The sequence below is a fragment of the Bactrocera oleae genome, chromosome 2 (assembly GCF_042242935.1).
Source record: "Bactrocera oleae isolate idBacOlea1 chromosome 2, idBacOlea1, whole genome shotgun sequence".
In the NCBI taxonomy this organism is placed as follows: domain Eukaryota; kingdom Metazoa; phylum Arthropoda; class Insecta; order Diptera; family Tephritidae; genus Bactrocera; species Bactrocera oleae.
Genome location: NC_091536.1, coordinates 98,984,096 through 98,998,868, shown reverse-complemented (window position 1 = coordinate 98,998,868; position 14,773 = coordinate 98,984,096). Strand labels below are relative to the sequence as shown.

The window sequence follows — 14,773 nt, the reverse complement described above, 5'->3', positions numbered from 1 at the left end:
CTTTTGTTCCTTCCAGCCAACAAGCGGGGGAAAACATATAACAAATGAAAGCACCCACACTCCGGCAATCAATGATTTAGCCCGTTTTGTTGACATTATACTTGGGTAGGCAACTGGACGGGTAACGGCTACATATCTATCCAAAGATATTGCGCATAAGTTCAAAATGGATGCAGTGCACATCCATACATCTACAGCAAGCCACATACGACACCAGACATCACCAAATATCCATACCTATAATAAATATAGAAAATAACAATAAGACCAAAGACTACTACATTTAAGTATTTTTTTCACAAAAAGGAATAATTGTATAATATTACTCTTATCGGTAGTACAACAACACTAAATTATTGAAGTAAGTAAGAATGAGAGAAGTAGGGCAATTTCCAAATAGGATTTAATCACAATATAGAATAATACCCTACTGTAATTGATTGACTATACTTACATATACCTTCTCGATGAAATATGGTATACAGTTTTAACTTCAACACTTTCCAAGTAACGTAAGGTTCAAAAATGTAAATAAAAACACCAAAAAAAGAGCAAGGAGCTACATAAGATCGCAATATTTTATACTCTCTCTATAGGAAGAAAAAAATGTCACATTGTTCATTTGCTCTGTACTAAATCTCTAAGTTTTGAATCTCAGTTTGTGGCATACTTGTAGCACTTTAAAGATTTTCGATTAACGCTATTTTGTGAGTAACGGCAATGGAATATCTTCGAATAATAGCTTTAAAACCTATACGGAATATCCTAAATAAAAATCAGAACCTTAGACGAATAATTAGAAAGAAGCCATTCATAAACCTTAAAAACATACTCCAAAGTGTACTTGCCAAAAACATTTTATCTTTATAATCAGCTGATTTTGTGGTTAATGTTTATGATGAAAGCAAGATTTAATTTCAAATTAGATGAAATGCCAAAATGGTTGTGTGACGTAATCCGAATACTGAATTTGATTCAAACATAGAAAGGCAACCGTATAGCACGATGGAGGCTCTGTCATGATTTAGATTTGTAAGTCGAGTGTAAGAGTAGGCAATTTAAATTTGATTGATGGTATAATGGATAAAGTAGACAAACTTAAGAAAATGTTAAATGCAAAGTGCATTGAAAGAACCAAAAGTTGAATAAAACTTAATCAAAACTGTTCCAAAGCAAGCTCAAAAAATTTAATTATTTCTTAATTTTGTACAAAATGAATAGTCTCTATTAAATACAAACATATGTTATGTTTTTTTTAATGCTCAGCTACGAAGAACCATGTATTTAAATAAATAAGTAAATGCGAAAACACTGTAAACAAAGCGCATTTCTGTTTAATTTTATAGCCCATTTCGGTAAAGTAACCGCTTTTCGGATTATGCAATGAAGTAATTTCATATTGGTGCTGGTTTTTGTAATGCAGCATTGCCCATCTAATTCCGCTTCTTTTAAAAAGAGATTTAATAGTTTGTGTGGAAGGACCATGGTGAAACGGGAATGAAATAATATCATGGATGTTTACGACATTTTCAACAAAAGTTTTAATAGAAATATTGTAGAATTGTAATCAAATAAATCATGTTCTGAGTGTCATAAACAGACTATGAAACTACCACGTTAAATATTTTATCAATTAAAAATTCCCAAAAACATAACAAACGCAAAATTCGTTTTCACACTTTTGTAGGAGGTATCGAAAAGATTTGTCTAGTCTGAATTAACTAGCATAGTATTTGAGATATGTACTTTAAACCTGTTAGGGGGCTGAACCATGTCCATTTCTTGGCTACCCTGTACCGAATTCCACTTCTATAGCTTAATTTGGAGCTTATTTATAGTACTTTATAGGTTTCCGCTTAATAGCATTCTGTGGACGTGGCAATGGTTCGATTACTCATCTACAATACCGACCTCCCAATTCGATCAAGAAGCATATTAACAAGTTTCATGACGATAAGGTAAAAATGGTTAGAGCCTACATTGTGAATGAGGCAAAACATTTTCAACACGGCTTAACTAACAAAAAATCTACATTAATTTTTAGTATTTATTCTAAATGAACACATCTCCACTATTGCCCTACAAGCAAATGCGGGCTAAGGGTTAATGACGGCACGACAATAATATATTAATGTCAACATTCCAGTATGTATAGTAATTAATATGTCACACAATGATATATAACACTAATCCGAATTTATAAATATATTTTAATATAATGCGCTGGCGTACATATATACAAAATTACAAATAAATTGAACATTTATAACGTCATAACGCGCTCACCAATAATTTCTTGTAATATTACCATATTAGAATTCACTTAAGAATGGATTCATATCATGGAAGTCCCTTTTAAATTTTTTCTCATTTTCTTTTCCTATTAGTTCGTCAATCATACTAATTTCGATATTTTTGCCTTTATCAATAATATTATTCAATGTTTCTTCAAAACTGTGTTTTTCTTTTTCATATTCCTCATCTGCAAATTTATCCCCGCCAAACAACAATTTTTATACCCTTGCAACATGTTGCTACAGAGTACATACATATAATAGTTTTGTTCACCTAACGGTTGTTAGGTTGTTAAAAATAATCGATATAGATATGGAATTATATATATATAAATGATCAGATTGACGAGACGAGTTGAATTCCGAGTGACTGAAAATGGAAAAAATAATAATAAGCCCACCTCGTATAACGGTATTGTTGAAAATTACTAAAAGTGCGATAAATCTTTTATTTATATTGTTCACTTCATTTTACAATAAGACTTTTTAGTTAAGTATTTCTAAACATTTTTTATTGACACTTTCTCGCAAAATGATATTAACAACTTCACTCCACGGAGAATGGCTACTAGAATGGCAAGTAAGTTCGGGTGTAACCGAACAATTCATACTCTTACAATTAGCGTTACGTATTACGTACATATATGGGTATATGGGTATATGGGGCGTAAAGGAAGTATTGATCTGGTTCAATCCGTTTTTGACATTCATACATGCATTTCACAGATTGACCAACACTTTCGATTAAAAGTTCGCATTAGGAACTGAGGTTCACATAACCGGTAGCTGTGGGCTTGAACAGTTGTAGCCAGAATTTTTAGTTATAAGGGGGGGCACCTCAAAGGCACTAATTGTGCAAAGTTTTATCCGTATACATTGATTGTTTCTTGATTTGTATTATGGAAAGTGAAAGAATCAGATGAAACTTAAAACTGTGTTTTTTGGAAAGTAGGCGTAGTTTTTGTCCGAATTAGTCCATTTTCGCACTGTCATGTAGGAAGTATAATATTACCTGCCGAATTTGGTTGGTCGAGTAGGTCGAGAGATATGGGTTTGATTTGCCTACATTAAATCTATTAGAGGGCGAGCCAAGCACATTTTTTTATTTTTATACCACAGATGCCACTTGGTACTGCAATCCCCTGTATTCCCTGTTTATAAGGTTTAGATTAATAGTGTTTTGTAGGCGTGGCAAATAATCGTTAGGTGAACAGTGTTGCCAGAAAATTTTTCGAGAGACAATTAGTGTCGACTCTGAAACCACTAAAAAACCACTAGCGCTCTCTCCAAGCTAAGCTAACTAATTCAAATATATAAAATAAGAAGGAAAGGAAAGCAATAATGTTAAAACTATTTTAAATAAATACTTATTTTGAAAACGATGATTTATTTTCTCATGAAGAAAGAACCAGCAAAACATGATGAAAGCGAATCAGTAATCTGTTATATATAGTAAACAACTGAGTATAGACTATATATACTGTATAGTAGAGAAAACTTGAAAAAAGCTAGAATACCTTAGAGCGAGAGAAAGCACTATATGTATATTATATTTACCATTATATATTTAATTTTTTGTATTGACCGTTGGCGGGTATTATTTATCACTAAAAAACCACTAAGCACTAAAAAAATTTTCTACCCACTAGAGGAAGAGTAAAACCACTAGTTTTAGTGGTAAAACCACACTCTAGGTGAACAAAACTCGTATACTTCTTAGCAATTTGCAATTTTTTGATTGGATTAGTTGTTTGGGTGAAAAAATGTCATATCTTGCATTTGGTACTCACCTTAAAGACCTCCCATATTGCCGAGAACGGAAGAACAGTTAACCCTACCAACAAATCTGCAACGGCTAAATTAACGATTAAGTAATTCGTAACGCTCCGTAATTTGTTTGAACAGAATACAGCTGCTATAACTAAAGAATTTCCGGAAATTACTAAGAGTATGATAAATAGAAGTATAGCTAACGAAATTATATTCGCTGGATCTGACCATCTCAATGAGGCTGCCATATTTTCACACTCCGTCCCATTCATTGTGCTATATAATTCAATTGTTAAATTCACGTCCGATAGCTAAATTCCTGTAAATAAAAAGCAATTAAAGTGGAAAAATTACTTTTAGACGATAAAGGTACTAATGGTGATAAAATAAGGAAATTTTAAGTTGTGGTAGACGAACAATTTATAGCATTCTCTCGCCATTTGTAATAATAACAAGAAAAAACTTTAACTTTGGTTGCACCGAAGCTAGAATTCTCTTTACATATAAGAAAGTTTCCATACAAGAACTTGATTTTTATCAGTCAGCTTGTAATACAAAACATACAAACTTTTTATGGCGGCTATATGCTATAGTAGTCCGATCTGAACATTTTTTTCGGAAACTGTAGCGTTGCTTTTGGCAATGACCTATGCGAAATGGGGAATACTGTCAGGTGTTGCAAGTCTTTTTATTAAAAATGTTGCGAAATAATTCAACATTCATTAATCGACGAAAGGGTGAAAGGATTACAATCATGTTTGGTATTTAATTAACATATAATATAAGTCGTAGACTCACTTAGTGCAACACTACTTTTTACTTGACCAAAATATTTGTATTAAAATCAAACTAATTAATACTTGTATATATATACATATGTATGTGATGTACACTCAACCGAAGCGACGACATTTAATTAATTTCAGACAGAGAAGAGGAAATTAGTATACTAGAGATGTTAGAGAGTTTGGACCATGGTCTTTCGCGCTAAAAGATGTTATTATTAAGGAAAATTTAAATGACAAATTTTTTAAGATATCACAAATTTCGACCCACATACTCGTAAACGCTTCAAAATCAAATGGAAAGTCAAATAAGATGGAAATCATTATGCCGCGTATATTGAGGCTAGGAGAAGATCTGGACTGATTGCATTAATCTTTGTCATTACTAAAGTATACTCAAGAACATGTTGCTATGCAACTTTGTGAAGACAATTCATAATAAGGAAAATCAATATACTTGTAAGTACAATAGTATACATTTGTGGTTTGGGGTAATAAGTGGACCGATTTCACAAAATTTAATTAAGCACTGGGAAGTGAAAGAATCAGTTAAAATTTATAATTGTGTTATTAGGGAGTAGGTAGAGTTTCGAGTAGGTACTAAAATATGGAGTTTCACCCAAAGATCAGCGGTTCCACGCCATTGGTTCGGCGGGCTCCGCTAAAGCCTTTCTTAATTCATTAATGAGTTACCGCTTATTTAGTAGTTTTCAGTATAACCTTTACCGATTCACAAGATGCTGAAAGGAACCATCACTAGCAAGTTTGATTGATAAAGCTTAAGCGGTTTGTACGATATATAAACTAAATTTATAATTTAAATTTCCAAAAAAATTGTTTAGATCGGTTCTCTATAGTATATAGCTGCCATACAAACTGAAGGATCGGAATAAAGTGCTTGTATGGAAAACTCTTTCAGTTTACGAGGTCTTCACGAAATGTGGCATGGATTATTATTTAAGGCAATAGTGCAATATCCGAAGAAATTGTACAGATCGGAGGACTACAACATATAGCTGCCATATTAACTGAACGATCGGAGTAAAGTGCCTGCATGGCTTTTTGACGAGGCATCTTCACGAAATTAGATCGGAATCAAGTTATTGTAAGGAACCTCTGTATCTGTGAAGGGTATTATAGCTTCTTCTTATAGAAAGAAAAGAAAACTTATAAGACTTATATTATATAAGAATTTCAAACTCGCAGTTGGCCAATATGTAAGATGTCTTAGCAAAATTAAATGAATGTGTAACTATAGTATAAATTGTATGCTGAAAATGAAATACTAAATATAATAATTTTCATTTGTCCGGAATGAAATTGGGAATTCCCATCCTTTGGTTGATGTTTTCCTTATTTATCCCATATATTAAATTTAGCTTTGATTAAGTTTATATCGCATTTATATATTTAGATTAATAAGTTTAATATTAATATAAATAGTTCAAACATGCAAAATGTAGTAATCAAAGTAAAGGAGTCTACGACTTAAAATATATATAAGTCTTATTGTAATCTATTCGATTTCTTCGAATAATGCATGTTGAATTGTTTGGCAATATTTTGTAATATCAAGTTTTGCCAACAACTGAAAGTATTCCCCGCCTTTAACCTTTGCAAATTGCGAGTCAAAATATTCGGTTACACTCGAACTTGGTGGTACCTTACTTGTTAAATCTACAGTTTCCCATTAATTTAACTTTTGCCATATTAATATTTAAGTTGGTGCTGAAAATGGTAGAAATCGGCCCATGAATTACCCTGTCGTGGACTTTTGGCAGCATATATTGGTCAATTTTAGAGATATCTTAATATCGCAGCGTGAAACTCTATTCTCTAGCATAATTTAGTTTTAGTAAATACCATCTGCCCAAAGTCCAACTCCACATTGACGAGGTTGACCTTTCTCTGAACAATTTATAAATATCTCGGACAAAAGTATAAAATGTTTACTTGCACCCAAACCAGACTCTTCCTTACTTGTTAATCTGAGTTTTACACTAAACTAGTAGCTTTTATACTTGTATAACTTCCAATTAAGAACATTAAATACTTGAGAACAAGTTACTTCATTTCCCATATTTGCTCAGACCACCTTTTCTCGGAAATGGTGCCGTCTTCATAAATGTTACTATTTTGTCAGAGTCCGTCTTATCAATAAAACACAAGAGGAAATTAAATAAATATAACTCTTGACACATTATTAATGATGTTATTGCTGTAAAGATATTGCATCATATTTGGTAAAGTATCACACATAAATAGTTCTAACAAACAAACGCATCTGGTTACTAATTAAACGTCAGAAACAACAGAACACCTAATTTGTGTAACAAAACTAAATTACTTTTTGCCCGATTAGTTAAAGTTCATGTCAATTACCTCAAATTACTTCATTATATGTAAATCTAAAAAAATGTGTGTTTGTAGAATTATAATAAGAAGTTCAAAAACTTTACTATTTGGAAATTTCTCTAGTAAAGAAAATATTGTATGTATGTATACTTAAATGAATATTACTGTATTTTTTTTCTCTATATTTTACATATACTAATTTGCTTTTTCGCTGTCATGAACTTAGTGTTGCAATCATTGTGTTGCAACTATTTTCTGTGTTTGGTCACGTATACAAGTTACTTATTATTGGATTTTTGTTTATTGTAGGTTTTAAAAACATATTTTAGTTAAACTGGTATGCGACTCAGTGACGACTACTTTTATTATAAATACATATGTATATGATACGAGTATATGAAGAATTGACAGGAATGCGTTATCTAATTTGTATTTTTTGTAATTTGTAATAATTCATTCTGTAAGTAATAGACGAGGAGGTTTCCATCTGCAGTTTTCACTGCTGTAAGTTAAAGTTATATCTATAACATATAAAGTGCTGTAACTAAGCCACAAATAAAGATACAAAACAATACAATAATTTGACACAGGTGATCGCAAAGGAAAGGAGGATTCGCGGACTGAAAATTTCTAAAAAGTGGACGTACATATCTCACAAACCACTTAAACTATATCAAGCAAACGGTTCCCACCAGTATCTCCACAGACAGTATGAAATTTGATAAGATCGGGTGATTACCGCGCCCTCCTTAAACAAATGGGTCAGTAGCATTGGTTTTTACATCTAACATACAAGTAGTACTTGAGGGCTTCTAGAAATCGGAATAAAATTGGATGGTCCACTTTTAGGCGAAATCTTTATCACAGAAATTACTCCACCAATTTAAAAAATTTGTACATATGATTATCCTGAAATTTTTGTGTCACAGTGTGAAAATCGGCTCACAATCACGTCTAATTCCTTTATATCACAATTTTAAAATTCCTCTGATATTTTCACTTTACTTACTTGCGCAGTTGGCTCCCTACGAAGCGGTAAATATTATTATGTTTAGGTTAGTTTGAGGTTCACATATCATCGTCTATATAAGTCCGCTTCCGCCAAGGGGGATAGCAAATGGAGTGATTTGCTAGTAGTATATAAATCAAGCACCACTAAAGCTATCGAAATAAATCTTTGGACGAGACCTATACCCCCTTAAGGGTATTTCACGTCTAAAAATTGTTGAAATGGGTCCATAGCTTGTACATACCTAATACAAGAATTTCAAACTTCCGTATGTAAGACATCTTAGCAAAATTAAGTATATACAATACTAAACCTGGTCACGAATTACACCAGCTCCTACATACTACATATACATAAATGCGTATAAATATATTCTCGAGTATACTTGAGTAATGCCAAAAGTTAATGCAATCAGTTCAGGCCTTCTCCTAGGCCTAGTAATCTTCGGTTACACTCAAACTTAACCCTTCCCTACTCGTATTTATTCTTTGCCTGCTACTATTATCAACCCGAATACATTTTTTACAGCTACATATGGTAACGCTAATATGAAAGTGACAAGAAACTTGTTGACCTTAAAATTTGCATTTACTTACGCATTTGTATATACTAGTAGATAAATTAGTTTAATCTCAAAAATAATTATTTCTGTAGATTCATTGATACTATGCATACATATGAATAACATTGTATTTAAATAACATTGTAACAGTTAAAAAGTGTTTAAGAACAAATTTTAACTTACATTCCTAAAGCATGCTTGATACACACTTAGAACATGAAAATTTGTGCCTAAATTTTTACAGTTTCTTACAATACCTAACAATATATTATATAATATTTCCTATTCTTCTAGTTCTGACAGCTGGACCGATTTCAACGTAGTGATTTTGTGATTCTGGTACGATACGCATATACAAATGTATGTATGTAGATAAACTGTTAACATCGAAATTTGTTGTATGTAATTTAGCGGCGCATCTAATGGGTGATGCTGTGGTAAAACTCAACTTAGGTAAAATTTCATGGAATCAATCTGACTGATCAAAATCAAGTTCTTATATGGAAAGTATTTTATTTGTGAAGGGTTTTTATGTTTTCTTTTTTAGTTTCGCTGTAAATCCGAAACCGTTGGATCAACTAATGTATATCCATATTGTCAAATTTCGGTCAGAAACCCTGACCAGTTTACCAGTTCCGAAAATAGGCCAAAAAATTATAGTTCGATTATCTATCAAAATCATTTGACAGGTATAATACCTCATTAAAAATTGATATAAGATGTTTTTCAGTCTATTTTTATATCAAAAATGCCTAACTGGTATTCTTCCAGGAATATGGATTAATTGTTTTTATATAACTTAGCAACAATTGTATGTAACTTTTTACCCAATACTGTAGTTTACCACTGTAAACATTGTCTCTTAATACTACGTATCTGGCGTTGGGCGTTCCATACCCAAATGTCACAATACATAATTATCGAATACATACGCGTATGTGTGTGTCGAAATTTGCATACCCGTATGCCCAAAGATTTATTCATATAATATTTACTCTATTTATTTAATTTATTTATACTTCTGATAAACTATTATTCAATATTTTTGTGCTTTTTATTTAACATTTTACATTAACGAGTATTTATTTAATCAATTGTCTAAAATGAAATGAATGTGGAAGGACAAACTCTGAGTGGAATCAGAATTTTTTTGCAAATTCCCCGCTTACTCAGTATACAGTAGTAAACTTTTGTTATACCCTGAACAGGATATTATTAAGTTTGCTACAAATATTGTAACACCCAGTAGGAATCGTCGGAGATTCCATAAAATATATGTATAAATGATCAGCTTGCCGAGCTGAGCCAGTTTATGTTCTTGTATGAAAGACTTTTATTTTACAAGGTATCTTCAGGACATTTCGCGTTCAACAGAGCTATAATCTTCCAAAATATTTTAGCTACCATACAAACTGACCGATCGATAACAAGTTTTGTATGGAATCTTTTTTATTTGCGAAGGGTGTTCTAACTTTAATTTTCTTTTCGTAATTTTGACAGCTCATGGCGGCTATATTTGTTTACGGATTTTTGGCAATTTTTGTCAGTGTGTTCAGTCAGGTTTGCCATTTCATCACGACATGCTTCACTTTGGTACAACGCTTGGTAAGTATCCAAGATTATTGCGCAAATTTACGTTCTCCGGTGGCTACTGTAAGAGCTCTACGCTCAAAACACGGTCTTCTCAGATGAGGCTTATTTCTGGCTTAATAGCTTCCTCAACAAACAAAATTGTCCCTATTGGGGTGGGTGAAATTCTCATGTGGCTCAGTAAACGCAATTGCATTCCCAATAATTGACCGTTTGGTGCGGATTGTAGTATTGCCGCATCAACGGGCCTTATTTCTTTCGAAATGACACAGGAAATGCGGTTACCATCAACAGCGAACGTTATAACACCATGTTGACCGACTTTTTTCCCCAATTCAATGAAATCGACACGGACGATCTCTATCTCCAACAAAAAGGTGCGCCACCTCATGTTTCAAGTCTAAACATGGACACATTGAGTGCAAAGTTTGGCGTCTCGTTAATTTCGAGAAATGGCTCAGTCAAATGGTTGGCAGCGATCATGCGATTTAACGTCTCTAGATTATTTTCTCTGGGGTATATTAAATCAAAGGTTTAGCAACGCTCGAGAATCATAAAAACAACATTCAGCGCACTATAGCCGAAATTCTAGCCGAAATGCTGCACCGGGTCATCGATAATAAGCGTAAACGTGCTACTTTTTTTGCTACGATTTTGGGAATGTAAAAAACAACTATTTTATCAATTGTTTTTAAATTTTAAGGCCATACATATTTTTAAAATAGCCGTTAAATTTTTTGAAAAAAAAACATATATTAATCGAGTTACATGCGGTCTCCGGAAGCACTAAGGTCCTACACTGCTGCAGAGATTCTGACCTTCTACGTGGATGAAACCTAAAACAAAATCTCTCTACAAGATATTGTCCATACAATAACCTACAGTCGTAAAAAAATCAAAAACTGGTAAAAATGGAGGCATTCAAAAAAAAGTTGAATTTTATTTATTGGACTAAACTCAAAAAATATTTGAAATTTTTATTTATAATTTAGGTATGGTATTTTTAAAGGCATATAATATCGAAATATGCATAAAATAAAAAATAATTTCACACTAGTTTTACTAGTTTTATTCAAATACATGTATGTATGTACAAGAATATACATTAAAAAATATGATGATTTTAAAAAATATAAAATATTACAAATATTTTGAATATACATTTATTATAACTACTTTTCATGTTTATGCAAAGCTATTATGTATTACATGGCTCGATATCGCAACTTTTTTGCTCACTGCGCTTTGTGCGCTGCTCTTTTGTCCAAAAATGTACCTAGCAAAGCAACAAGGACAATTGAATTCAAAACAAAAGAGTATGCGGAAAATATTATATATAATATTTAGATTTAAATAATTTTTGATTAAAAACAAGTAAGAAAGGGCTAAGGTCGGATGTAACCGAACATTTATACTCTCGCAAAGTCAATTGGTATACTCCTTTGAAATTTCTTTGTGGATTGACTGATATTCGGTAGAAGGTCAACTATAGGCACTGGGGTCCACATATTTAGTACTTAGGCGCTTGAACAGTTTTGGTTCGATTTAGAAAATTTTTGGTCACAAGGTGGCATACTTTAAACGTATTATTCACGCAAAGTTTTACCCCGATATAAACATTATTGCTTGATATGCATAGTGGAAAGTGAAAGAATCAGATGGAATTGAAAATGGTATTATATGGGAAATAAGCGTGGTTGTAATCCGATTTCGCCCATTTTCACACTATGACATAGAAATATGGACGTCATGCACCGAATTTGGTTGAAATCGGTTAAGCAGATCCCAAGATATGGGTTTTCACCTAAAAGTGGGCAGTGCCACGCCCACTGTCTAAGTTTGAACGCGGTTCCTATAAAGTCATCTCATATTATCCCAGAGACAAGGTTTAATGTCTCTGGCGTGTTTAGTGCTTGATTTATCGCGCTTTTAGTAGTTTTTAACAGTACCGTTATATGGGGAGTGGGCGGAGTTGCCACCCGATTTCAACTATTTTCACACTGTAGGTAGAGGTTCTAAAAAAATTTGCTTCCAGTGAATTTTGGTATTATAGTATTACCGGTTTAGGAGATATGCACATTAAACCTATGAGGGGCTGGACCACGCCCACTTAAAAAAAAAAATTATCTGCAGATGCCCCTCCCTAATGTGATCCTGTGTACCAAATAACAGTCTTGTATATTATTGCGGAGCTTAGTTATGGCAATGTATTTATTTTTGATTAATGGCGGTTTGTGGGCGTGGCAGTGGTCCGATTACGCCCATCTGCAATATCAACCGTCTCACGGTATTAAGAAACATGCCTATCAAATGTATGATATCTCAATTTTTACTTAAGTTAGAGCTTGCACGGACGGATGGACGGACGGACGGACGGACAGACAGTCACCCGGATTTCAACTCTCTTCATCCTGATCATTTATATATATATAACCCTATATTTAACTCGATTAGTTTTAGGTGATTCAAACAACCGTTAGGTGAACAAAACTATTATACTCTGTAGCAACAGGTTGCGAGAGTATAAAAACATTACATATGCAATGCATTACATACGTATATAATATAGCAGTTTAGTCACCATCTAAGATATTTACGCAAAAGTCCGAAACAGTACAGCCCGCGGATAAGGCCGGAAGCATTGCAGCAGTGGAGGGCTGTTTCTTTCAACAGGAGATCGCGTGTAATTCGTAAAATATTTAGTTTTTTCTTCAAAAATTTTAATGTGTATTTTTAAAATATGAATAAATATACCATATTTTTTTTAGCAATAGATATACTTCTATAAGTGTTTTTTTTCTTTTAATTCCCAAAAAACCACACTAGGTGTCCTTGTCAAGAATATGTAAAAAATTTGAAATAAATGAATGTAATATAATAGTTAATACATATACACACATACACATGTATTTGTTCTTAAGAGATCCCTATTATACTTTTTGATTTCTTTAAATATACAATATTAGTTTAATAAAAAACTATTATTTGAGTGTACAGATTATTTTCATGACTGCAACAAACAAGCTAACAATCACTAAATACGATCAAGAGTGGATTAAACATGACGGTATCCACGATGCAGTGATGCAATATATCATTACGTAAGACGTACTTTTGAAATCGTACATGACGGATAATAAGGCGTTGTATGTTACTTACATGCTCCCTTGCTCTAGGCGTAGTTATTCACATTCTATGTGAACTTTTATTAGCGCAAGTCCTTTAATTTGTTTCGTACGGATAATTTCTGAACAATTCATGTATAAATCCCTTAGTTTAATGGTTCTACACTATATTTCCTCGCTTTTTTTTCGCAAAGCAGAAATTATTCAAAAAGGAAACACTTCACATTTACAGCACAAATATTTTTTTCAGAAGGAACGTTCACTCAATTTTTTTGCTAATCTTGCATAAATTCTTTATTTCGCTACTATATGCAAACATACATACTTATGTACATGAGTAAATACTGGCATATGTAACATATACAGGTACATATGTATATATTCTTACTACATACAAATATCAAAGAGGCAAAACAATAACTCATTTTCAAGATAAATCATTTGTAAAATTGTTTGCTTTATGACATAAACATTTTGTATATTTTACTTAAACTTACGATTTGATGCCCTCACACACTTTTAAAGGTTTTTACTACACTCATATTTGACATATGTAATCCACAAGGTAAATTTTCAAAAATCATTTTCACTTAAGTCGACCTTGACTATGAATTTCAAAGGATTCAGTGACTTAAATCTTTTTCATAACTTCACTGGACCTTTTCACTGATTAAATTTAATCTTAATGGAATGGGTTGAGTGACAAAGTGTGTAAAGCAAAAGAATTATTTCAATCAGCGAAAAATAAAATAGTCGTAGAATTAACAATATCCTTTCTCCACCGACATTTCCACTATTATTCGACAGCCATGCGCATGGTTGCTGCCATCGGGTTATAATTATGTATTTATAAGTCTATATTGTCACAATAAACAAAAGCACGATAAACTTACAATACAATCAGTATTTCAAAAGAAAAAACGTTCAAGGGTTTTGCCAAAGAATATGTATGTACGAATGTTCATACACATATAAGGATTTTTTTATATCTTATTTCAACTTTCACAACTTAATGCACTGATACATTGCCGAAGTTTTTCACTGCAATCAATTTGAGAATATGACGTATACAAACATTGTGGTGTTTTTAAAATAATTGTATCAAGCCGACCTTGACTTTGAACTTGAAAATATTTAGTAACTTAGATTTTTTAAACAATTTCACTGGGTATTTTCATATATTAAATTGACTTTTTATATTTGAGTAACAAGGTGTACTACTAAAGCAATTGAAATCCTGTTGTCAGGGAAAAATAAAACAGATATCGCGAATATTGAATTGT

The 14,773-nt window shown here is 32.4% G+C and overlaps 1 protein-coding gene across 2 annotated transcripts in view; it reads right to left on the bottom strand.

Moving 5' to 3' along the window:
- Oamb (Octopamine receptor in mushroom bodies) overlaps window positions 1-14,773 on the bottom strand; it is a 31,472-nt gene extending 16,699 nt beyond the window's left edge. For both annotated transcript variants that reach the window (XM_036357467.2, XM_036357466.2), the window contains exons 1-3: window positions 13,988-14,773; window positions 4,085-4,383; window positions 1-237 (exon numbers count right to left, since the gene is read on the bottom strand). In XM_036357467.2, coding sequence (XP_036213360.1) covers window positions 1-237; window positions 4,085-4,336 — 489 coding nt within the window. In that variant the 5' untranslated portion in view covers window positions 4,337-4,383; window positions 13,988-14,773. The remainder of the gene's footprint in view (window positions 238-4,084; window positions 4,384-13,987) is intronic.